Source organism: Arabidopsis thaliana, chromosome 5, assembly GCF_000001735.4.
Source record: "Arabidopsis thaliana chromosome 5, partial sequence".
NCBI classification, from domain to species: domain Eukaryota; kingdom Viridiplantae; phylum Streptophyta; class Magnoliopsida; order Brassicales; family Brassicaceae; genus Arabidopsis; species Arabidopsis thaliana.
Genome location: NC_003076.8, coordinates 57,849 through 82,688, shown reverse-complemented (window position 1 = coordinate 82,688; position 24,840 = coordinate 57,849). Strand labels below are relative to the sequence as shown.

General features: G+C 38.1%; 4 protein-coding genes, 1 long non-coding RNA gene and 1 pseudogene across 10 annotated transcripts; 2 read left to right on the top strand and 4 right to left on the bottom strand.

Annotated features, from left to right (window-relative positions):
• Nucleotides 1–4,145: 4,145 nt before the first annotated feature.
• Nucleotides 4,146–5,817, bottom strand: AT5G01200 (Duplicated homeodomain-like superfamily protein). Its single transcript, NM_120198.3, has 2 exons — nucleotides 5,113–5,817; nucleotides 4,146–4,737 (listed from the first exon to the last, which is right to left on the bottom strand). Exons 1-2 carry the CDS (start codon nucleotides 5,571–5,573, stop codon nucleotides 4,395–4,397), a joined length of 804 nt encoding a protein of 267 aa, NP_195740.1. The 5' UTR covers nucleotides 5,574–5,817; the 3' UTR covers nucleotides 4,146–4,394.
• A 2,102-nt stretch (nucleotides 5,818–7,919) lies between these two features.
• LAC10 (laccase 10) lies at nucleotides 7,920–10,397 on the bottom strand. Of its 2 annotated transcripts, none has more exons than NM_120197.4 (6): nucleotides 10,208–10,397; nucleotides 9,921–10,072; nucleotides 9,586–9,830; nucleotides 9,367–9,495; nucleotides 8,326–9,255; nucleotides 7,920–8,207 (listed from the first exon to the last, which is right to left on the bottom strand). In NM_120197.4, the coding sequence occupies exons 1-6, from the start codon at nucleotides 10,295–10,297 to the stop codon at nucleotides 8,077–8,079; spliced, it is 1,677 nt and encodes a 558-aa protein (NP_195739.2). In that variant the 5' UTR covers nucleotides 10,298–10,397; the 3' UTR covers nucleotides 7,920–8,076. The 2 variants fall into 2 exon arrangements, with proteins under 2 accessions (NP_195739.2, NP_001332650.1); NM_001342578.1 differs by having other exon boundaries at nucleotides 9,921–10,030.
• A 2,367-nt stretch (nucleotides 10,398–12,764) lies between these two features.
• AT5G01185 lies at nucleotides 12,765–17,414 on the top strand (annotated as a pseudogene; the record flags this gene model as incomplete). The annotated part of the gene is made up of 1 exon: nucleotides 12,765–17,414.
• A 1,338-nt stretch (nucleotides 17,415–18,752) lies between these two features.
• On the top strand, nucleotides 18,753–21,672 carry PTR5 (peptide transporter 5; the record flags this gene model as incomplete). 3 transcript variants are annotated; one of them, NM_120196.4, is made up of 5 exons in its annotated part: nucleotides 18,753–18,908; nucleotides 19,415–19,557; nucleotides 19,654–19,871; nucleotides 19,973–20,523; nucleotides 20,598–21,672. In NM_120196.4, exons 2-5 carry the CDS (start codon nucleotides 19,449–19,451, stop codon nucleotides 21,430–21,432), a joined length of 1,713 nt encoding a protein of 570 aa, NP_195738.1. In that variant the 5' UTR covers nucleotides 18,753–18,908; nucleotides 19,415–19,448. The 3 variants fall into 3 exon arrangements, with proteins under 3 accessions (NP_195738.1, NP_001331271.1, NP_001331272.1); NM_001342576.1 differs by having other exon boundaries at nucleotides 19,376–19,557; nucleotides 20,598–21,432; NM_001342577.1 differs by having other exon boundaries at nucleotides 18,760–18,908; nucleotides 19,384–19,557; nucleotides 20,598–21,432.
• AT5G01175 lies at nucleotides 21,475–22,481 on the bottom strand. 2 transcript variants are annotated; one of them, NR_142484.1, is made up of 2 exons: nucleotides 22,252–22,481; nucleotides 21,475–21,772 (listed from the first exon to the last, which is right to left on the bottom strand). It is a non-coding gene; the product is annotated as an other RNA (long non-coding RNA). The 2 variants fall into 2 exon arrangements; NR_142485.1 differs by having other exon boundaries at nucleotides 21,475–22,481.
• A 71-nt stretch (nucleotides 22,482–22,552) lies between these two features.
• On the bottom strand, nucleotides 22,553–24,678 carry AT5G01170 (hypothetical protein (DUF740)). The gene has a single exon (NM_120195.3). It carries the CDS (start codon nucleotides 24,372–24,374, stop codon nucleotides 22,668–22,670), a length of 1,707 nt encoding a protein of 568 aa, NP_195737.1. The 5' UTR covers nucleotides 24,375–24,678; the 3' UTR covers nucleotides 22,553–22,667.
• Nucleotides 24,679–24,840: the final 162 nt, after the last annotated feature.

The following is a 24,840-nucleotide window of genomic DNA, read 5'->3' as shown; positions in this document are numbered from 1 at the left end:
ATCATATGGTCCATTATTAACTCAAATAACATGAAACATGATCATTAATTATTTCTTCCCCAACTACAATAATTTTTGTTTAGTATGCATCCCAAATTTCAGCTACTACAATGGTTAACAATTATTGAGTTTAAGGAAATAAATTAGTAGTAGAATTCAACTGCATTTCCATTACATAATTTGTTCTTAGTAATCATTGCTTATTCTCAAGTCTGATTCGCCTCTGACAGCAACAATTAGTTATAATCACTTCATGTGGTGATTAATAATGATGAGCATATATAACCAACAACAAAAACAATGAGGAAAATGATTGATACTATTGTCAACTAACGTTAATAATTTTCGTAACAATATATATCAAAATTATAATGGCTTTAGTTCAAATTCTATTAATAAGTTATATTACTTATCTTGTTATAACTATTTACATGTGCTGATAAAATAAAACATAAGACAATGTTATTACTGAAAACAAAATTATAAGAAAATCAGCATGATTTATGAAGCAAATAAAGTATGGCATTGATGCCAACATACAGCATATTAAAAAAAACATATGGTAGATTATACTAATGCTATTAAGTAATAATGTTGTATCATCACTTGTCTTCAACTTATATTAAATGTATGTTACTGGTTTTCAAAAGGTAGCATGACTTTATATTGCATATTTATACGAAACTCCTACTGTTGGAAAAAAAGATCGTCGTAAAATCAAAGGAATTTTTTACGGTAGTTTAAAGATTAAAAGTTTGGAATATGGTATTATGGTTCTTATCTTAATAAGCGGCATTAAGGGATTAATGAAGGCATTTAAAAGCATAATAAATACTATGATTGGAGAAAAAAGCAGAATAGATATGATTGTAGTATGAGAAACTGTACCATGTCTACTGTATAGTGAGGAAAATAAATAATAAATGGACTCTATGAACTAAACATGTCACAATGGACTTAAAAAAATGTCTTCTTATTTTGCATTCGCTTAATCTGTGATACAGCATGTTGCTTTTCTAAGTTTACTTTGACTCTAAACCATAAGAAGTCGGAAAAGAAAAATGCAATAGTAAAAACAGATTGTGATCAATACCATGTAAATCACGAAACTTGGAAGCGAAAAAGTTGAATAAAAGAGGAAAATTGCAACATCTTCCACTTTTGCTGTCGTGTTATAAAGCTTTAGATAAAGTTACCCCACCAATTACCCTATGGCCTATGGGTTGTCCACTAGCTAGACATATCCTAATCTCTAATATTTAAAAATTTGCAACTTCAAACTTTTCTAGCTGTAACAGTTAACTTAGATTAACCTTTCGAAGTGGATTGTTCAGTGTACACTATTCATATTTACTTATTCCTTTTTCAAGAAAGAAATGTATATACATGCTGTAGTGGATATATATACTAATATATAAAAGAGAATGGTGGAAAAAAGAGTCAACTCTGTTAATTAGAAGCATGTTCAATGCATCTATAAAATCTACCAAAACTGAGTGCTTTGACCGTTTTTCTCCATATTAATGGTAGGGACAATTTTAAATCACTTTCACTAATCTATATATAAACAAAAGGTTTAGATTTCCCACAATACCATATAGATTCGGCTTCACTGTTTCATTCGATTTACAAGGATTGTTTTTCTTGGATAATACTTGTGTCTTTTTTTTTTTTTTTAATTGTAGTTATAACGAGTACAAAGATATACCAATAACGTAGATTATAGTACTTTTTATGATAGCCAACCAGCAACAACAAAAAAGTACTTCTCATGAGAAAAGGAAAAAAAAAGTGAAAACTCACGAATATGAACAGTGAGTTACATGCATTATAGGTATCGCTTATTGGTTTTTCGGGACATAATGTGTGAATGTAGTTTATCAAATGGAACTGCTTCGTGCCAGAGCTTTGTTCACGTGAAATGTTGTTTCAGACCTTGTTCATCATATCGGTTTTATGCATCCACCGACAAGTTGCCTAGAAAGATTTTGGAGTTCAGATTTTAAGAACATCATTTACGGATATTCTTGCAACATATATACACACTTCCGGGATTATGAATTCAATTTAGTAGTTTTCATGTATAAATGTGAATAGATGTTGTCTTTGTGATCATAAAATTATCAACTGGGAATGGTGCAACTTAGTGGTAAGAAATAATACTTTTTAACTTCCCACTAATCAGATATTTTGGAGTAAGCAATACATGCATATACCTTTTTCATTAATTAATCAATATTGATTTAACACCAACTTACTTATTTAATGTCAAGCTAATCATTACATGACCCATAATGCATGCATGTGACCCCTAATTCCCACTCATTAAGTACATGGTACATATGTCGTTATAGATTTATTAATCTCTATACTCAAATTAATCAATGTCAACCTTGTAAATCTTGTTTAGCTCCACATCTCTTCTCTAATCTGAAATTTGTGATATAATTCATCCGTATATTATTAGATGAATCATAAATCATAATCCATCCGGCTATCCTAAGATCAGGTCATCAAGTCTACGATGAATCATGTCCTTAATTAGATGCGTAAGGCACTTATAAGTCTATACTATCATTTTGTCTAGTTTACTTTTCTTTTATTTTTCATGTATTTTCGGAAAATTCAAAATTTCTGTATATTTTCTAAACAATTGATGTTTTTTGTTTGTTATTAATAGTTAACTACACGGGGGTTTGTGATTTCCGAGTCTAATCTACGTCTACCGCACAACATGCTAATTATTTAAAACACAAATCAAACAGGTACACAATAATTAATTAAATGTTTAGCGAAATTATTTTCGGAGGTTATAACTAAAAACGAATAATCTGATGCGGAAGCCACGTCATACCTGATGGAGATTGTTATCACAATGACGAAACTACCCTTAGAACCAGCTTGACTTTTTATTTTATTTTTTAAAACACAAGTTGGTACAAAGAACATGTCTTGTTTGAGAAAGAAAAATTGTGGTCTTTGATTGTTTGTTTCTTTGTTGCTCTCTCTTATATCCTACCCCGACAAGACTTGTTGGATGTTGAATTTACAACACTACCCCATTACATGTTTTTATGGTTTTCTAGTTAACTATAACGTTTTCGTAACTGTGAACTGATTCAAGAAATTTTGTTTTGTGAATTTATAATTTATAAGATTACATATAAAAGCAAGAGAAGAGGGATCCAAACCTTTGCATACAAGTGCATGTCTATTATACAATTGATCTTTAGTGCACGGTGACACCTATAACGATTTACACAACTAAGGCGGCTACAACCTCTTTAATTTGTTGGATTCGCATGACTTTTATCAAAATACATGATTTTAGAATTCTTTTTACGGTTTTCTATCTTCTTCGTGTTGAAAAGACAAAGGAAGTGTACTTTTTTTTTTTGGTTTTAATGTTAAGACAAAGGAAGTGTACTTGCTTTTAATCAACTTTTATCTAGTTTTAGGTACGGCGATGGAAGTCTTACTAGTTATAACTCTCTACGATTGGTTGCAATTTGAAATATGAAAAACATGTGGTGCGACTTCATATTATACTCTTTTGTATCTCTATTTTTAAGAGGTCGTAATCCTAATACTGTAGTTTACAACTTTTTGCAATTTATGAATTTAACATTTTAGTAGACTCCAAATCACCGGTACACTCCAAATCACTACTGGGCTTGAAAATCATGGATTTTTACGGGGTTTAAGGGATCTTATTGGGGCACAGTTTAATGGGCATTAACTATTTCTTCTTCTTTGGGCTTTGTAAGCCGACGTTGTTTTTTTGTTTTCCCTTTTCTTTTCGTTTTTTTTAGTTAAACAAAAAAAAAACAAATTGAAAGCTCGAAGCATTTGGGACGCAACACCCGTCAGGTTCATGATAATAATTGGAGGTAAATGGAACCACGAAAATGGAATATAATTCTTCTGTTATGTTGAACGATCAGCGAAGCCATGGGAAGAATATTAAGTAAAAAAGTAGTATTTAATAGTCAGATCCTTCGTCAGTTTTACTTTTAATTTGAACAAAAAAAAACTGAATTAGATGCTGATTCGAACTAATCCTAAGTTGTCGGGAAGAAAAAGCGACTCACACCAAGCATTGACATTAAAGTCAACGGTATTTACATTATAATTATATGATTATTAAAGAATATAGTATGTAAAGTCACACATATATATATATATATATATATATCATATATATATATCATATATTGGTATTATAAAACTCGGAACACTGAAAATTACAACCAACCAGACCTAATATATGGACAGCAGAATCACACAAACCTTTTCATACAAATATTTACAACAATTCTGCAGTAATATGTACGTAGAAAATGTATGTAACAAATCTATAGGAGACCACAAACTCTAGATAATTTCTAAGTGATTTAACTCCACTGCGGAAACGCATTATAATAGCTAGACGCAGACGCAGACGCGAAACTGTAATGAGGATTTGGCTGAAGGAAAACGTCAAAAGAATTGGCTGGAGTAGGAGAGAGTGCTACGTCAGCGGTCGTGGCGGTTGCGGATGCGTCTGCGTCAGGGATGTTAACAGTGGTGATATCGTGAATACTTGATCGTCTTTTGTCTTTACCATCTGTGAGTTGTCGAAGAAAATATTTCTGAGCGTGTGAAGCGACTTGCGTCGGCGTTCGAGTCGTCACAAAGCTTTTTGCTATGTTTCTCCAATCTCCTTTTCCATATTTCTTCAAACCCATCAGAAATCGTCTGTCAAACAAAGAAAAGTAAATCAATATTATATTTAGTTAACTTCACATAAGATAAATAATTTCAAGAAAGTATTTGAAAATAGATATAAATTGTAAGAAAAGTATAAATCCTAGGCATTTTAATTATCAAAAGAAATATTCTCCTCAGTGAGTTCATATAAAAACAGAGAATTTCAAGTAAATATTAATAAAAGAGATATATTTACCTCAAAATACCACAAAACAAGATTTAGTTCCAAAATTATTTACCAAAATAAACAAATTGTTAGGCTTAGAAACTTAAATTCTATAGTATTATAACATAAAATATCGATTTTTTTAGAACAAATCTTTATAACATTAATTAGAAGTAGTGAAGAAATTTGGTAGTTACAGGTGTTCGTCCTCGGTCCACGGAACTCCTTTCTTCCTCTCCTTTTCCGGCATCGGAGACCTAAAACAATCAGTCATCGCCGGCGAACTCCTCTTTCCTCCAACGACGTAATCATAACCGTAGCTGGAGTTTTCTAGACCAAAGAAATAGTCACTGTTTGCAGCGGAGGAGGCGTCGCCGCCGTATCCCGGAATGGGGATAAGTCCGGCTTCGATGTCGCTGACATCATCCTCTAGCTCCTTGTATCGTTTAATGACGTCAGCTACTGTTTTGCCGGGAATCAAATCTGCGATCTTGGACCAGCTCTCAAGATTGTCTTTGTCGTCCAGATAAGCGAGAGCTTTCTCGAACCGTTTGTTCTCCTCCGCCGTCCACGTGGCTTCTCTGACTTCTTGAAAAATCCAGTTTGTGTTTGCCGGTGAAAACATATTAACTCCTCTGTACATCGTCGACGATGACATAGCTCCTCCTCTGTTTTTGGTGAAAACTTTCGTTTTTTTCTCTAAATTTTAGAAGAGGACAAAAAACAGAGAGTGAAGAAGAGAGTCTTGAGTGACCAAGGCAAAAAAAAAAAGAAACGACTTTATTTTCAGAAATCTCTCGAGAAAAATTATTACATGGAGAAAATGAAGAGAGCATAAAGTGGATCTCTTTGGTCGTAAACGAAAAGGAAAACACAAAAGTGGATTTTGCTTTTTTATTTTATTTTTCTATATTTCACGTGATGATCAATAGGAATAATAATACATTCAACAGGAAAAGGTGTATAAAAAAGTGTTTTTTTAAAAGAAAAAATTGAGGAAAAAGTTACAGAGATATTTGTTTTTGTTTTGCCTATGTCAAATGATTTATAAAAAATATATTTTAGTTGTTGCAATCTAAGTCGGCCAGTAGAAATATGACAACTCAGTAGTGAATGTTTCTTATAAGCTATATTTTAATATTTTTTTTAACCTAAGGTCAGATAAATACTTTTAGTATGGCTTATCTATGTGATAATTAGCATATTTGTTTTCTGCTAATATGATAAATCATATAAAATTGAAATGGGATTAAGACTAACCAAATGCACGTGTCGATACATGAAAGAAAGTATAACATAATTTCTATTTTATGACAAAGAAGGTGTAACCAATAAAATGAAAAAGACCAGAAAACGACTGTTCAATGGTTTGGCCGGTTCTTAATTTGTTGTTTAATCAAGAACATAATAATATTTAACTAAAGAGCTTATTTGTCAACACGAAATAGCCCATTCAATATATAATAACACAACCATAACTCCATAAGCTAAACAAATATACAAAAACAAGTTGGAATATTACACCTTCGAAAATTACGTATTTAATTAATTTTTGGCTGGCAAACAATTTGTTTTTTAACGTATTTGTACTTTTCATTTATTTTGTTGTAAATAAACTTCATTTTGTTAATTAATCTATTTAACTTTAAAAAAAAAGTAGAGATCATACAAATATGCGAATTAAACAATGGGATTCGATGGCAAAAACTGCAGAACCGTTGTACAAGTGGGTTAGGTGGTGATCTTAATTAACCTTTAAATAAATTCAAAAGAAAAACTTTGAACAGAAGCCAGAGCTGGATGTAACCAAAGATATTTTCTTTAGTGTATCACAGTTTCAAATTTAGTATTGGTTATTTTATGTTTATTCATATAAGGCAAGATAATACGAAGAATGTATGTGTCGGGTGCTTTCATATCGTAACAAAAGTTCATATATTAATGTCTCACCACGACACCACCTCATGTGGACGGTACCACAGCTCCACTTCTAGCCAATTGAATAATTTAAATTTGGTAAAAGTATAAAGCATTGCAACCAATTATTATAGCCAACTGTCAAACATTTTCACAAACTCATGTATTTTTGTCTTTCAGAACTATTTTTAAAAAAAACTCGAAAAAATAGTTGACTAAGATTTAACTATTTGCAATACCCGGTTCAGGAAACAAATGATAGACGGTTTAAAATTTCGTATTCAAGATCCCGAAAGCATGTGTGATTAAGAACCAAAAAAAAGTATAAAGTATAATTATAATTAAACACTAGTTAAATCAGCCATGAAGAATGAAATTTGGATATTTCGATACGATGAAATACACAGAAAAATAGTTATCAGGAGTAATTAAATAAGGTAGGGACAACAAAGGAAGCCAATACCGAATTCTCCCTATAGTGTCGCTCACATGCATGATGAAACGTAAACTGTAAGTGTCATCTGCTGATTTGTAGCAGACACAAGGTTTCTGTTCCACAGAGAGTGACTTCTTCTTGGATTCTATATTTAGCAAGATTCTCTTACTATAATTAGTAAATTACTCCTTTTTCTGTCGAATTTATTACTCTTGCTTCGTTTTATTTCATTTCTATCGTTTTATGAGGAGTATTTTGTTTTTTTCTTTCTCGTTTTCTTTTAATATTGGAAATGTGACATTGCACCTACTCATTCAAAATTCGACGACAGATGAATTCTGCTTTGATAACGACTTTTTGGAAGAAAAAAAAGACTGTTTTTTTTAGTTTATCGAGTCATTAGTAGACACGTTTAAACTTTAGGTGAAAATTAAGTTCGAAATACTATTTTGTTTTACCAACTAACCGATCACTTAATTAGTTCAGTCTTGTCTTATAACTAGGTCTAACATTTTTTTTTTTCAAGTATGGTATTGCGTTTTGAACATTTTTTATTATCTACCACATGTATTAAACAAGTGATAAAAACAAATTAGGACAAACTATGGATCAATCAGAAGTCCGAAAAAAATTTCAGCTCAAAAAAAAGTTGGTGAGTTTAATTAAAAGGATGCTTCTTTTCAACCTTTCATTAAAGCGTAACAAATCATACAATGACTTTATTGACAATTTACATGAGCATACACATATCAAAATTTTAAAATGTCAAGAAACGAATTAATCGATTCAAAAAATAATAATGGAGTTTTCAACATTTGGGAAGATCACTTGGAGGAGGACGAATTGATTGGTTAGGGCCTTTACCATTCTCCACCAAGAAAGCCATTTTTAGTCCCCATGTTGTATGTACCTCTAAATGGCAATGCATAAACCAAACCCCTGAAACCACACAAATATACATATATATTATTTCAAATAGTCATTGTTACAAATTGAAAAATATATATTACTATACAAAAGTTGTAGATATTATGTACTAGTATAATAAGATAAAAACCTGGATTATCTGCTCGGAATCTGATCGCCGCCCAACCACCGGAAGGTACACCGACGGTATTTCTCTCCACCGGATCAACAAGATTAAACTTGTTAGAATCTTTCTTGGAATTATAGTTTCCAGTTCCTAAACCAACCACAAAGAAATTAAATCCATGTAGATGAATCGGATGATTCTCCGGCGCTACATTTCCGGTGTCTTGCAAAACAACTTGCACCGTCGAATTATATGGAAGCTTGTAAAGCTTTGTAGCCTTCATGGTTGCTAAATTGGAAGGCGGTTTTCCGGTAAAATCGAAAACCCGTCTTGGTTTTGCAGGAAAATCGGTTGTGTATATTCCGGTTAGGTTAAAGTAATGCGCTTGAAGCAGAGCCGTTTTAGGCATCTTGAATGTAATGTTGTTTATGGCGGCGACGACTCGTGAGAAGTTTCCGGCTTTACAGCTGTGACATCGGTTGATTCCTAATCCAACGGTGAATAGAAGATCGTGGTCAACGGTGATCGGAACGTTAGCCGGATATGTCTTGGAATTGAGACTTCTGAGGGAATTAACGAATGTATTTGCGACAGAGGTGGCGTTTTGAGGCGGTGGTGAAGTGGTTTTGGTGGGTGTGGCGGAGAGCGTGCCGGAGTAATGAACGGTAGCGGTGGCGGTGCGATTATCGACGGCGACGACGGCGGAGTCTTGGAAAGGAGCAGCGGCGATTAGATATTGACCGGAAGGACGTGCGGCGGAGACTAAGGCGGTGGTGGTTTGACCGGGGGCGATTAGGATTGTGTCGGTGTTGAAGGGTTTGACATATACGGCGTCGACTTCCACAACGGTGAAACGGTGGCCGGCGATCTTGAAGAAGAGTTCTTCGTTCAATGCTGCGTTTATTAGTCGTAGCATGTATGTTTTCCCGCTCTCTACCGCTAATTTAAAATTACCTTTATTTATAAAAAAGGACAAAAATTATAATCAGATCATATAATAATACAAATTAAGGAAATAATGATTATAGTGAAGTTTAGTTTTAAAAATCGAATTTAGTATTTCACCTTGCGACGGACAATTTGGAACGAAACCGGGATGACCGTTAATGACGTGAGCATCTGAGACATTTGGTGCTAAACCGGATTTTAATGCTTCATTTACTACCGTTTCGGTATCTGATTTCCACCACTCACCTATTAAACATTAAACCGGGAAATTCAAATTGTTAAAACCACAATTTTAAAAATTAACGTTTATCATAATTATGTCATTGTAATTAGTACCGAGTATGATGACTTCTTCTCTATGTGGTTTAGGGAACGGGTAAGGTAGACCCAGTTTAGGCAGAATCACGATGGCACCATGAACCGTAGCTCGGAGCCAGAGAACATGTGCGTGCCACCAGAGCGTACCACGTTGACCCGTGACCGTGAAATTATACACGTAGCTGTGACCCGGCTTAATTGGACATTGAGTTATGTAGGCCGGTCCGTCAGCCCAACCGGTTCTTAATTGTCTTATCCCATGCCTGCAAACCAACAAAATCAATTTTTAGGTTAATTTTGTGATAATTAAGGGAGGAAAAGTTGATAATTTAAAAATACGAGGACAGTCTCACCAATGGATAGAGACGTTATACTTGACGTTGTTAACGACGTTAACGAGAATTGTGTCGTCTTCATTAGCGTAGATTGTGGGTCCTGGGAATTTACCGTTAACGGTAACGATCTGTTTCGTTGAACAAATCCGCGTCACTTGTTTCGTTACCACCTGTTATTTTTAGATAATTACGTACGTACGTTTTACTACTTTTATTTAAGAATTTTTTAGACTCAAAAAGAATGATACAACCTTGATGAAATCATATAATATATTATGATGATAACATTGATCATGCGGACTTACGTTGAAGGTGTACTTGCGGATTGCACCGTGGACGCATGCCGGGAAGGCGAGCAATGCGAAAAGAACCAAAATCCGAATTGGAAATACCATTTCCCTTGAAGCTTTTGATGTGTCTTTAAATGTATACTATGACTTTTCTTCTTTTGATCTTCTACTGATGATTTCTCAACTTTCTCTCTTGGTTTTGTGATTCGAAAATGATTCATGATCATTGCCTTATAAAGATGCAAATGTTGGGTTCTTGTGCTTCGTCAGTTTGGTGAAACTAAAGCTTCAAAGCTTAGAGGGAAAGTATATGTATCTCTTTGTGGGTTGGAACCTAAGTGTAGGTTGGTATCTTTTTATGTTTTCTTTTACTCTTCTCATCACAATGTCTTGTTTCTATGTTTCAAAAGTTTAATTTCTGGATGTCCCAAATAAGATTTTTAGCCCGATTCTATGTCTTTAAAATTTGGAAACACATCTAAATATTTATGTAAAAATTACGTGTAAACATGTTCTAATTAAAAACAATACTTTCTTCTAGTAATAATCACCATAGTACGTAGTTTACAAGAATGAATGACATCTAGTGATAACGTGTAACTATTCATATTTAAACTTTCGGTTAACAAAGGTAAATGAATATCTAAAAGCCTTAATGTGAAAATGAAATGGTTGAGAATTACCTTTCAAGAAATCTGATTGGAGGATAGCATCTAACAGAAAATGATTATATTTGTTGGGAAGCAATAACCGAACTAATTTGTTGTTCACAATTAAAAGTGTTCAACCTATATTTGAGTGCGATGGTTTTTTTTCTTCTTCTCTGTGGGTAGTGGATTAATTGATCTATATAAATATATCATTTTCATTCGGAGCAGAGTAATCTTAATTTATTTTTCATGGAAATTTTATATATACTTTTTTTTTTGGGTCTATAAAGGCCAAATATGATCATATAACAATACTTAAGGCCCAAAAATTCATACCAAACAATTAAAGACTACTTCAGATTTATTCCCCACACTATGTTTGACCAAAATAGACAAGAATATTGGTCATATATTAATGATAATATTTGACCAAAAAACATTCATGATATTACAGTAACATATGTGGATGATATCATATGCATTTTAAGAAGTGAAAACATTTGCTAAAAGATCCCTGATGTTAGATTTATTTTGGTTTTAAGATGTTAAATTATCTCAGCAAATATTACAACCTTATCAAGCAAGCGAATAAATAATTCATCTAAGTAGCATCAATCGTAGCGACAAAAAAAAAAAAAAGTAGCATCTGTTGTAAACCACTTGTTGGATGGACTCCATAACCGTGGCCCATGTCTTTAGAGGATAGGTCCGTCAGCCCATTGGTGTGACGGCCCATCGACCAGTCGGCCCATCAGTCCATCGGTCCATCGGCCCGTCGGCCTGTCGGCCCGGTCCATGGAGAGAAGCCACAGTCAGTCCGGCCCGTAGGTCCGGCCCATGGAGACTATACTTAGGTCGGTCATATACTTAAGTAGTTATGGGCTTTTGTAACCTAGCCCATTAGACATGTAACCTCCTCAAGTATGTATATATATGTGATGTAACCTCATTATGAATCAATAAGAAACAAGTTAGTTCTTCACACGTTATCAGCACGACATTGCTCTTAACAAAACCCTAGAAGCCGCCGCTCAACCCTAGCTCGTCCGCCGTCCGCTGTTCCGTCGACCGCCTGTCGACCGTTTGCTGACCGCCTGTCGACCGTTTGCTGACCGCCTGTCGACCGTTTGCTGCCCGTCTGTCAGCCGACGATACTTCCGTCGACCACCAACTGTCGACCAGCGACCACCGTTCGATAACCAAGGTCTTTAGCTCCTGGTTCCAGTCCGTACAACCCCAAAGGAGAAAGGTAATTCATTAAACCCTAAAGCTAAAGAACCCTAATCGAACATGGATCTAACAAACGGCTAAAACCCTAAAAACGAATGGTTGAGTAGTGTTTGTAATATGATTGCTTGTTTGCTCGATTGTTTGTCTTGTTATTGCTTATCCTAAACTTGCAAATCGAAAACATATTAACCTAGAATCCGAAACCCTAAAAGACATAAACCCTAAATCGAAAACACTATAATCGGATCAAAACCCTAATTCTATTTCGTGATTGTTTGAAGTTGTCTAGGATGTTTAGTTTGATTGATTTCATGGTTGCATGCATGAATTGTTAAAATCCTTCATGTTGCATAAACCCTAAAACCAAAACCCTAAGGAAAATAGAAAATCGCTAAAAAGGAAAATTTACCCTAAGACCGAAAAAGGAAACTCTCCCAAGAGGGAAAGAAAAATAATCCCTAGAGAAAGAGGAAATTCTCCTAAAGAGAAAAAGGAAATTATCCTAAAGAGAAAAAGGAAATTATCCTAAAGAGAAAAGGGAAATTATCCTAGAGAAAAGAGGAAATTGTCCCAAGGGAAAGAGGAAAAGAGAAAGTCAAATCCTTGAGTAAATAGGAAAATCGATTTATGGTCTTCATGACATTTATGATTTGTCCATTACATGATATTGACTCGTAACTTCTTCATTGTAGATGTCGAAGCTCACAAACCTCATGTACGCTGCACTCTTGGCATCTGGTGACAATTACCTTCAATGGGCATTGGACACCAAGATTGAGCTGAAGTCTAAAGGACTCGCCGAGTGCATTGTGGAAGGAAATGAGAAAACGGAGAGGTCAAAGTATCAGGCGATCTCGATCATACGCCATCATATAGCAGAGAGCTTGAAAAATCAGTACCTTACAGTCGAGGATCCACTTGAGCTTTGGCTTGAGTTGAAGAATCGATATGACCACCAAAGGACCATACAACTACCCAAAGCCCAACATGATTGGCTTAACCTCAGGATCCAGGATTATAAATCCGTGGAGGAGTATAACTCCGAGCTTTTTAAGATTGTCTCTATCCTGAGGCTGTGTGGTGAGAAGGTGACTGAGAATGACATGCTCGAGAAAACTTTCTCGACCTTTCACGCGAACAACGTACTGCTTCAGCAACAGTACCGTGCGAAAGGGTTTACGACTTACACAAGTCTAGCCTCCTGCCTGCTTCTTGCTGAGAAGAACAATGAGCAGTTACTCATGAACAGCGCATTGAGACCTCCCGGATCCACAGCTGTGCCCGAAGCCAATAGAGCCGAAATGGCCAAAGCGCCTAATGAACCTCAGGCGACCAAGGAATCCAACTACGTCCATAGGGGTAACCCTCACGGCCGTGGCCGTGGCAGAGGACGTGGTGGAAGAGGTCGTGGCAATTTCTACGGCCAAGGAAACCACTATGGTGGTAGAGGCCGTGGGAACTATGGCCGAGGTAGGGGTAGAGGCCGTGGTATTAACAAACCGCGAGGAAAGGCTAAGTCCGTGTGCTATAGGTGTGGCATGGACGACCATTGGGCAAAGACGTGCAGAACCTCTAAGCACCTCATTGAGGCATATCAAGAGATGATAAAGCAAAAGGGACCCGAAGCAAATTTGGTTCATCTCGATGGTGAAGGGGATTTCGACCACGAGAAAGATGACCTAATGGATTATGAGACTTCGGACATCTTGGGAGAATAGACATCTAATTTTAAATTTGATTTGTTTGCTTTGCTTTGTAGTTTGATTTCTATTGCTCGATGTCTTGGATTTATTTATTTTTATGGAATTGCTTTGCTTCATTATTGTTTGCTTTATCGCCTAAGATATAGTTCTTGTCCACATTTAGAAATGGCCGAGGACAAGGACATACTCATAGTGGACAGTGGCTCAAGCCACACTATATTAAGAGACAAAAGATATTTTATAAATCTAACATTGAGAAATGCCAACATTAGCACTATAGCGGGTATAGCGAGTCTCATTGAGGGCTACGGCCAAGCCCATGTACTCTTACCAAACGGCACACATCTTGAAATAAGTGATGCCTTGTATTCACCCAGCTCAAAGAGGAGCTTGTTAAGTTTCAAAGACATACGTCTTAATGGTTTCCACGTTGAAACAAAGGGTGAAGGGAATAGAGAATTCCTACATATAACAGAGATCGCCCAAGGACTTAAGAGAGTCCTAGAAACTATACCCGCATTGTCCACTGGTCTTTACCATACTAAGATCAACATGATCGAAGATAATTTGGCAATGAACAAAGAGTTCATAGAGGAGTTCACTTTGTGGCATGACCGGCTTGGCCATCCGGGTCATAACATGATGCGAAAGCTAATGATAAGTTCAAAGGGGCACACCCTAAAAGAAAAGAGAGTTATCCCAAAGAAGCTCACGTGTGCTGCATGTGCACAAGGGAAACTCATAATAAGGCCATCACCGGCAAAGGTCAATAAAGAGACCATAAACTTTCTGGAAAGGATACAAGGGGACATATGTGGACCAATACACCCACCATGTGGGACGTTTCGATACTTCATGGTCCTCATTGACGCATCGACAAGATGGTCACATGTTTGTCTGTTGTCCTCTAGGAACCAAGCATTTGCTAGGTTACTGGCCCAGATCATACGTCTGAGAGCCCATTTTCCAGATTTTCCGCTTAAGACTATACGTCTAGATAATGCCGGTGAATTCACGTCCCAAGCGTTTAATGACTACTGTATGTCCATGGGGGTAAGTGTGGAACATCCCGTGGCACATGTACATACACAGAACGGATTAGCGGAATCCTTCATTAAACGAATCCAATTGATAGCTCGACCATTACTTATGAGGTCGAGGCTTCCAGTAGCCGCTTGGGGACATGCTGTATTACATGCATCGGAACTTATTCGTATCAGGCCATCTAGTGAACACAAATATTCACCATCCCAATTGTTAACGGGTCATGAGCCAGACATATCCCATCTAAGGACATTCGGGTGTGCCGTATATGTACCAATTGCTCCACCACAGAGAACAAAGATGGGACCTCAGAGGAGGATGGGAATATATGTTGGATTTGATTCTCCCACCATTATAAAGTATCTAGAGCCGACAACGGGCGATCTATTTAAGGCTAGATACGCGGATTGTCACTTCAGTGAATCCGAGTTCCCTGCGTTAGGTGGTGAGACGAACAAGCTGGGTAAAGAAATAAAAGAGATAGCATGGAATCAAACATCCTTGAATTGGCAAGATCCTCGGACTCTGATGTGCGATTCAGAGGTCCATAAAATTATACATTTGCAAAAGCTAGCTAATGAGTTGCCAGATTCCTTTGCTGACCCAAAGAGAGTTGTGAAATCGTACATACCAGCTTGTAATGCACCAGTACGTATTGATATCCAGAAGGGAATCAATGTAATTGCTACCGAGTCTAACCCACAGAAGAAACGTGGTAGACCAATAGGTTCCAAAGATAAAATTCCTCGAAAGACTAAGAAAGGTGCAATGGGAACCGAGGTAAAGGAAACCATAGACATGGCCGCGGCAAGTCCTAAGGAACCACCAAATGAGATTCGGGACGCCGAAGCTCATGGTCCTGAAGGAATTGATAATGATGAGATCTCAATAAACTACATCATGTCTGGAATAAAATGGAACCGAAAAGAAGTCGACGTCGACGAGAAATTTGCATATGAGGTAGCATATGAGATAAATGAGGATCATGAACCCACGTCTATAATAGAGTGCACTCAAAGGTCAGATTGGCTTAAGTGGAAAGAAGCCATTGATGTGGAGTTAGGTTCATTAAAGAAAAGAGATGTGTTTGGTCCAATATTGAGGACACCATCTAATATAAAGCCAGTAGGACACAAGTGGGTCTTTGTGAGGAAGAGAAATGAAAAAAACGAAATCGTGAGACATAAGGCACGGCTTGTGGCACAAGGATTCTCACAAAGACCGGGAGTAGATTATGAAGAGACATACTCCCCTGTGGTGGATGCAACGACTTTTAGATATCTAATAAGTCTGGCAATAAGAGAGAACCTTGACTTGCGGTTAATGGATGTTGTAACCGCATATCTATATGGTCCACTGGATAATGAGATATATATGAGATTACCAGAGGGTATTGAGCTCAAAGGAAAAGATAAAAATGGGTCTCGAGACCAATACTGCATAAGGCTGAACAGATCACTTTATGGACTGAAACAAAGTGGGCGCATGTGGTACAATAGGTTAAGTGAGTACTTAGTCAAAGAGGGCTATAAAAATGACCCCATCAGTCCATGCATCTTCATCAAGAAGTTTGCTAGCAAAGGATTTGTGATAATAGCAGTATATGTGGATGATTTGAACATCCTGGGAATCTCTGGGGAAATCGCCCAAACAGTCGAATATCTAAAGAAAGAATTCGAAATGAAAGACTTAGGCAAGACAAAGTTCTGTTTGGGATTGCAGCTTGAGTATGTAGATAAAGGAATCCTTGTGCATCAAAGGGCATATACAGAGACAATACTCAAGAGATTTAATATGGACAAGGCTCACCCATTGACCAGCCCAATGCAGGTGAGGAGCCTAGGATTGGATAGTGATCCATTCGGTCCAAAGAAGGACGATGAAGAAATTCTCGGTCCTGAAATGCCATATCTCAGTGCCATAGGAGCGTTGATGTACCTGTCTAGCCACACTAGACCGGACATATGTTTTGCCGTGAACCTCCTCTCTAGATTCAGTTCTTGTCCGACCAAGAGGCACTGGGAAGGAATCAAGCATTTGCTTCGATACCTACAAGGGACAATTGATTTTGGTTTATATTATACTAACCATAACAAAGAAGGTTTAGTTGGTTTTGCTGATGCAGGATATCTTTCAGATCCGCACAATGGAAAGTCACAAACGGGTTATGTGTTTACTCATGGTGGAACCGCGATATCCTGGAGATCAATGAAGCAGACCATCACGGCCACTTCCTCTAACCACGCGGAGATATTGGCAATGCACGAGGCCAGCCGCGAGTGTGTGTGGTTGAGGTCAATGACTCAACACATACGAGCCGATTGTGGAATGGTCGAAGACAAGGAGCCGACCATCATATACGAGGACAACGCGGCATGCATTGCTCAGCTCAAGGAAGGATACATCAAGGGAGATCGGACGAAGCACATTCTGCCCAAGTTCTTCTTCACGCATGACTTACAGAAGGATGGTGAAGTTAAGGTGGTGCAAGTACGTTCAAGCGACAATTCAGCCGATCTATTCACCAAGGCATTACCAGCAACGACATTGAGGAAGCTCGCGCATCAGGTTGGGATGCGGAGGCTTAAGGACTTATAGAGATGACCAATTCAGGGGGAGTAATGCGTGCTGTACTCTTTTTCCTCACTATGGTTTTGTCCCGAAAAGGGTTTTCCTAGTAAGGTTTTAATGAGGCAGCATTCCCCTAGCGTATTACTGAGATCCCGTTGGCATCTACACGGTTATGTCATCCAAGGGGGAGTGTTGTAAACCACTTGTTGGATGGACTCCATAACCGTGGCCCATGTCTTTGGAGGATAGGTCCGTCAGCCCATTGGTGTGACGGCCCATCGACCAGTCGGCCCATCAGTCCATCGGTCCATCGGCCCGTCGGCCTGTCGGCCCGGTCCATGGAGAGAAGCCACAGTCAGTCCGGCCCGTAGGTCCGGCCCATGGAGACTATACTTAGGTCGGTCATATACTTAAGTAGTTATGGGCTTTTGTAACCTAGCCCATTAGACATGTAACCTCCTCAAGTATGTATATATATGTGATGTAACCTCATTATGAATCAATAAGAAACAAGTTAGTTCTTCACAGCATCAATCGTAGAAAACAATCTGAGAAAACATAACAGAAAATTATATCAATTTTTTTTCTTAAGTACTATTAAACTTATTTTCATAGTTCTATAGTCTCTCAACTTTTGTTTTTTGTTTTTTCGTGGTTATATTAACATCTATTACAACTTGTTTACGCATTTTGTTTATTCCATATATAGGTCACAGATAATGCGTGTGCATTAAGTTTTCAAACAAGTTTATTAGTTCTACTAATCAGGATATTAACAATTCTTTTGCGTGGTAGGTTTGTTTAACCTCTTGTGAGTTTATGGTTAAAAAAGTTAATCTTTCTCTACCACTTAACACTTCTTTTGTGTGGTAGGTTTGTTTTGACTAGAAGTTGTAGAAATAGAAAAGTTGTACAGAGATTCTCAATCTGCTATTCTCTTGAGTCGTTGAAATAAATTTCAATTCTATGATCGATGTGTCATGTAACCGTTCCATGAATCTGGACACAATCACAAAAAGAATCCATAAGTTATTTGGTGTATTAATTATCCGTTTTTTTTTTGTTCACAATATTGATTATCCGTTTATAGATATGTTTCCTTTTGATCAAAAACAAAAAGATATGTTTCCATAACTATTTCAATTTTTTGTTAGGAATTAGGTAATTTTGTTATAATTTTTGATTCTTTAACATATAAATGAAAGGGATTCAAACCTACACAACCACAATCTTTAATGATACATTACTATGAATAGGATTTAGCATCCCCACATCTTCTCAAAGATTCAAGAAAGTTATTCAAAATTCAACAAAATAACAAAGAGAAAGATAATAAATGCGAGGACGTAACTGGTAAAATCACGAAACTGCCTGATTCACCTTCACTATTCAGAGTGTTTCCTTATAAATATCTATCACACGGCGCAAAACGAAACGCTCAAGCCCTCAAGTTTATCTTCCTCAGCCGTGTAGTTCAAATCCCGGCACAAAACTCTGTCGTCGCTTCCCCGAGAAAAGGTAAACGAATCTTTCACCAACGATTAACCGTTTCTAAATATTAAATCTGGTTATCTTTGATCTGTCTTTTTTTTGATTCTATGAACAATTTCTGTTACTAGTAATCACACATTTTCGGGAGGAGTGTTCTTAGATTTATTTTCATTTTCAAACGAAATTTGCGATTGTGTGTTTTCGAGTTTTCAGATCCGTAGCTTTCTTCGACGAAATTATATATGTATGTATGGCTTCCGATTTTGTCAGTTTGTGTCTAGAAAACGCGTTATGTTTTTGTCATGATGCATGTAATGGACATTACTTTGGCTATTGCTCATAAAATAAATCGATGTTTTTCAATTCTGTTTCTTCGTGGAGTCACACATATATATATATGGAGGCTTATCTGTCTAAATCCGATAATTAGTCGTAGAAATATCGTTGTGTAGATTTTACTTGGCAAAGAAGTCATCTTTTGTCCTTTTTCTCAGTAAATCAGGTCAAAAATTCTCACATTGTTGAAAACTCAGGGGTCACACTTAAACTTGTCGAAACCAAACAACAATGGAAGATGACAAGGATATATACACAAAAGATGGAACTCTTGACATTCACAAGAAACCAGCCAACAAGAATAAAACTGGAACCTGGAAAGCTTGCAGATTCATTCTTGGTATTGTTCAAACCTTTAATCTTTTGTTGTAATAAAAACCAAATCGTTTTTTTTTGTTCTGAATTTGATTTGATTGTATCTATGAGCAATTGGCAGGAACTGAGTGCTGTGAAAGATTAGCTTACTATGGAATGAGTACTAATCTCATCAACTATCTCGAGAAACAAATGAATATGGAAAACGTCTCTGCTTCTAAGAGTGTCAGTAACTGGTCTGGAACATGTTACGCTACTCCTTTGATCGGTGCTTTTATCGCCGATGCTTATCTCGGTCGATACTGGACCATCGCTTCCTTTGTCGTCATCTACATTGCCGTAATAATTTACTCTTTGCTCTGTTTGCTCTCAACGTGAACAAAGAAAATCACAGAATCTTGAAACTGTTTGCTCTTTTTTTTTTTGTTTCTGTAATTTAGGGAATGACGCTATTGACGATATCAGCTTCGGTTCCTGGTCTAACACCAACCTGCAGCGGAGAAACCTGTCACGCAACAGCGGGTCAAACCGCTATTACATTCATAGCGCTTTACTTGATCGCACTCGGAACTGGAGGGATCAAGCCTTGTGTCTCTTCCTTTGGTGCTGATCAGTTTGATGATACAGACGAAAAAGAGAAAGAGTCTAAGAGCTCTTTCTTTAACTGGTTCTACTTTGTGATCAACGTTGGTGCAATGATTGCTTCCTCTGTTCTCGTTTGGATTCAGATGAATGTTGGTTGGGGTTGGGGTTTAGGTGTTCCCACCGTCGCAATGGCTATAGCCGTCGTGTTCTTCTTCGCCGGAAGCAACTTCTACAGGCTGCAGAAACCAGGAGGAAGTCCTCTCACAAGAATGCTGCAAGTCATTGTGGCTTCATGCAGAAAATCTAAAGTGAAAATTCCTGAAGATGAATCTCTTCTCTACGAGAACCAAGACGCCGAAAGCAGTATCATAGGAAGCCGCAAGCTCGAACACACCAAAATATTAACGTAAGGCACAAGCAAGTCCGGTCTGTAATTTTGTGTTGTTAGGTTAACTTTTGGCTCACTTCAAATCATTTCAGGTTCTTTGATAAGGCAGCAGTGGAAACAGAGAGTGACAACAAAGGAGCAGCTAAGTCGTCTTCATGGAAGCTATGCACAGTGACACAAGTAGAAGAGCTCAAAGCACTGATCCGTCTCTTACCGATTTGGGCCACAGGGATTGTTTTCGCTTCGGTTTATAGCCAAATGGGGACTGTGTTTGTACTACAAGGCAACACACTGGACCAACACATGGGACCTAACTTCAAAATCCCTTCCGCATCACTCTCCTTATTCGATACGCTTAGTGTCCTGTTTTGGGCACCTGTCTACGACAAGCTAATTGTTCCCTTCGCCCGGAAATACACAGGTCACGAACGCGGATTCACACAGCTTCAACGGATTGGAATCGGGCTTGTAATCTCCATCTTTTCTATGGTCTCTGCGGGAATCCTCGAGGTCGCAAGGTTAAACTACGTTCAAACACACAATCTTTACAATGAAGAGACTATCCCGATGACGATTTTCTGGCAAGTTCCGCAGTATTTTTTGGTGGGTTGCGCCGAGGTTTTCACGTTTATAGGTCAGCTTGAGTTCTTCTATGACCAAGCTCCTGATGCTATGAGGAGTCTCTGCTCGGCTTTGTCGCTCACCGCAATTGCATTTGGGAACTATCTGAGCACATTTCTGGTGACATTGGTCACTAAAGTCACGAGATCAGGTGGAAGACCAGGCTGGATCGCTAAGAACCTCAACAATGGTCATCTTGATTACTTCTTTTGGCTATTAGCTGGTCTGAGTTTCTTGAATTTCTTGGTCTACCTTTGGATTGCTAAATGGTACACTTACAAGAAAACGACCGGGCATGCGCTTTGATGATACAAAAAACATAACGATGGCTGCAATCACGAATTCTGATTTGAAATTAGTCGCAATGTTTGATAATCTCGTTACTGAAACATATTTACAGATATTATTTTTATTTTTCATAAACAAGCAAGTTTGAAGTTCTTTGCTTGAGTTTAGGTTACAAGATACTACTTTTGAATTCGACTATCCTTATTGCTTTGTGGTTGCAGAGTTCAAGGGTTTGTATTTAACACAAGCGTTGTGCTGAGATTCCGCTAGTGAAACCATTTCTTTGATTGCAACTAGAATAGTAGTGATGAATCCGTGATCAAACGCTCTGAGACTCGAATGCAAGCTTTCAAAGAACCTGCAGGATTGATCAGATTAGAGAGACAGTGGAGAATGGAAATACAAGCAAAGGTTGGCTGATTTTGAATAGAGAATGAAAAAAGCAAATAAAGGGAAAAAGGTAGCAACAAAGATCATATAACTTGATTAATAGACCCAAGTTTGAAACTTAACACTTGGGCTTGATACGTCAAGCTACTTTTACATTTGCTATTGCATCGTAAAACAACAAATCTCAGTGATGTTTACTCAAACCACCAAGACCGATGTGTGTGCTTATGCTGCTCACTTCAAAAACCATTTGTTATGTTTGTTTAAGCTACTTAAAGATTCAATCTCTATGCAAGCTTGGTAATGCAGACACAGAGAAAGGCCTGGAACTCAGACTTAGCTAGTTGGTGAAGTTAAGAGAAGATGATACTAATGCGGTTTGATTTTTGATGCAAAGTACGAGAAACAGAGAGAACAAAAGCTAGCCAGAGACTATAAAGATGTTACCTTAGTCATTATCCAGCCTTGACTAATTCAGTTGTTCCATACCTCAAGTTGTTCTTCTCTCTTAGACATTTCGTCAAACACTTTCAAAGCATCACCCAAATTTCCGGTTTTTACAATTCTCAATCAGTCTCTTGTTCTTACTTGCATTCTTGCAATCGAATCAGCTCGATGATCCCATCCAATCATAAATCGGAGGATGTGGTGGAAGCAGGGACGGCGGCGGAGTGAGTGAGAGAGAGCATAACTCAAAACTCCGAGTGTTTATAAGTTTAGGTTTTTGAAAACGACCCGGTTCCAATTTGGTCCGATTAACTCCGGTTAAGTAGATATCCAATTTATTCACAAAGATAATTAGAGAACCCCAAACCAAAACCTCACATTGCTCCCAATAATTAAAATGAAGAGGGACACTTTGGTCAATACAGCCTCATAACCCTCCTCGCTATAGAGTGGCCGTGACTATTCGCCTTAGCCGCCGTCTTCTCCCACCCACCACCACCACCACCGCCTCCGCCTCCACCACTACCACCGCTGGTCTTCCAGCTTCTCCTCATCGGAGTCAAATAAAACCTCAACATTCCGTTCTCTCCATCTTTGGACGAATACCTCGAACTCTTATTCCTCGCCGATCCTCCACCGGAGCTTCGCCAGCTCACATTGCTGTTACTCCTCCTCATCTTCGGTCCTCCTCCTTCTCCATTCCTCATCTCCGGCCATGATTCCGATAAAGACCTCTCAACCATTCCGGCGCTGTTGGATCTGCTGTACCTATCTTCTTCTTCATCGTCCTTACCTTTTCTGTATATAAACCCTAAAATGCTCCATTTTCCCCACCGTCTCGATTTCTTATCGCCGTTTTGATTCCCTTTGTTCTCCGCTGTTTCCATGGAATTTGAGTCTATTGTTGTTGTCGAATTTGATACCGATTTGACATCCTCTAGCTCCGTTACAATTTTTCTAATAGAATTGGATCTGTCGAGGCTCTTCCGTCTCCGTGACGACGGAGGTCCAGTGTAGTAGTCTCGAGTTTGATTGGATCCGCCTGGGATTATGATAATCGGGTCGGAGTCACCGCTAATCGGTTTAATTGACGGAGACGATGGAATCTGCATGTCTGATCGATTCAACGGAGCATTTTCCACAACTGATAACATCGATGGCGGCAGAGGAACCCTAGCCGCCGTTGTCCTGCCGATTAAGTGTCCATCCCACGACGCTCTTGGCTCATCTAATGAGTAGCGAGAATCGTCCATTGAAATCCGACCTATATCGACGGAGAATCTCCCGGCGTCAAGAGAGAATCTCGGGTCGGTGTCGCTTGATCTCCGGCCTACTCCGATTTCAGACTGTGGCCGTCCTCCGCCGACACCGTTTCTCGGCTTCTTCACCTTCTGCTTCTGCTTCCATTTCTGAAGCTTCTTGCTGAAAACAGAGGCCGCCGAAAAGAAACTCCCGGCGAAATCTTTCACCGACGGTTTCTTTGTTTGTGAGTAGAGATCCATGTAATCCTTCATTGGCTTCAATTCCTCTTCTTCCTCACCAATTTCGCTGCTTTTTTCCTCAACTATCTCGCCGGGATCTTTCTCACCGTTTTCTTCATCCTCCTCAATTTCAGCTTCTTCAGTCACCTCTAAAACTATCTCACTCACGCTAGACTCCCTAGCCTCCTCCTCGATTTTATCGACGGAGGCAGCTTCATTGATGGGAAGGTTTCTTTCGTCGTCACGAAGTCTGACGTCACAAGACCGACGCTGTGGCTCAAACCCACCGGAAAATCCTTCGTTGTTCTTTGCGGAAAAGGACTTTGTACGTCGGAGCTCCGGGAAGAAACCGGGTCTGACCCGACCGTTTCCGTTGGAGTTGTTGGTACCACTAGAGGAGGGCTTGAAGAGAGCTTTTAACGAAACAGCGGAGATAGAGGGAGGTTTCCGGGAAGAAGAAGACGGTGGCGGAGCGGCGTTGTGATCTAAGACGGAGAGGCGGTCGCAAAGACAAGAAGGACAGAAACCGGAGAAACGCTCTTCTGGGTGGAGATCACATGATGTAGATAAGCGATGCGGTTGAGAAGGCGGAGCTAGTTCGTCGACGGCGGTGACGGGAGCTTGGTCGGCGGAGAGATTCATAAGAGGAAAGGATGAGTGATAAGACTTCTTTCTCTTCGTCTCATATCATCAGTGTCTTGTCTGCTTAATTGCTTAGAGGGGAGAGAGATGGGAAGAGATGTTATGTCTGAAACTTTCGTCTTTTACCAACGGACATTGAAAGAGAAAGGAGATGAAGAGAAATAACAAACAGTTATTTATTATTTAAAGAAATTTAAAATATTTAATGAAATATTTTGCAGGTGTCAGATTAAATCTGCGCTATTTTTTGTTTTTAAGAAAGAAGGTTAAATATTGAGTCTGACAATTTTAATATAATAAAAACAGTGCTGTGATTTTATGGTTAATGGGTTGATCGATCTCTCTGCCATTCTGATATTTCTGTTCTTTGAGAAAAACAAAAAAAACGAACAGCCAAAAAAAAAAAATGATTAGAGGGACAACAATTTTTCATTGTTGTCCATCAAAACATACAAAAACTATCAAA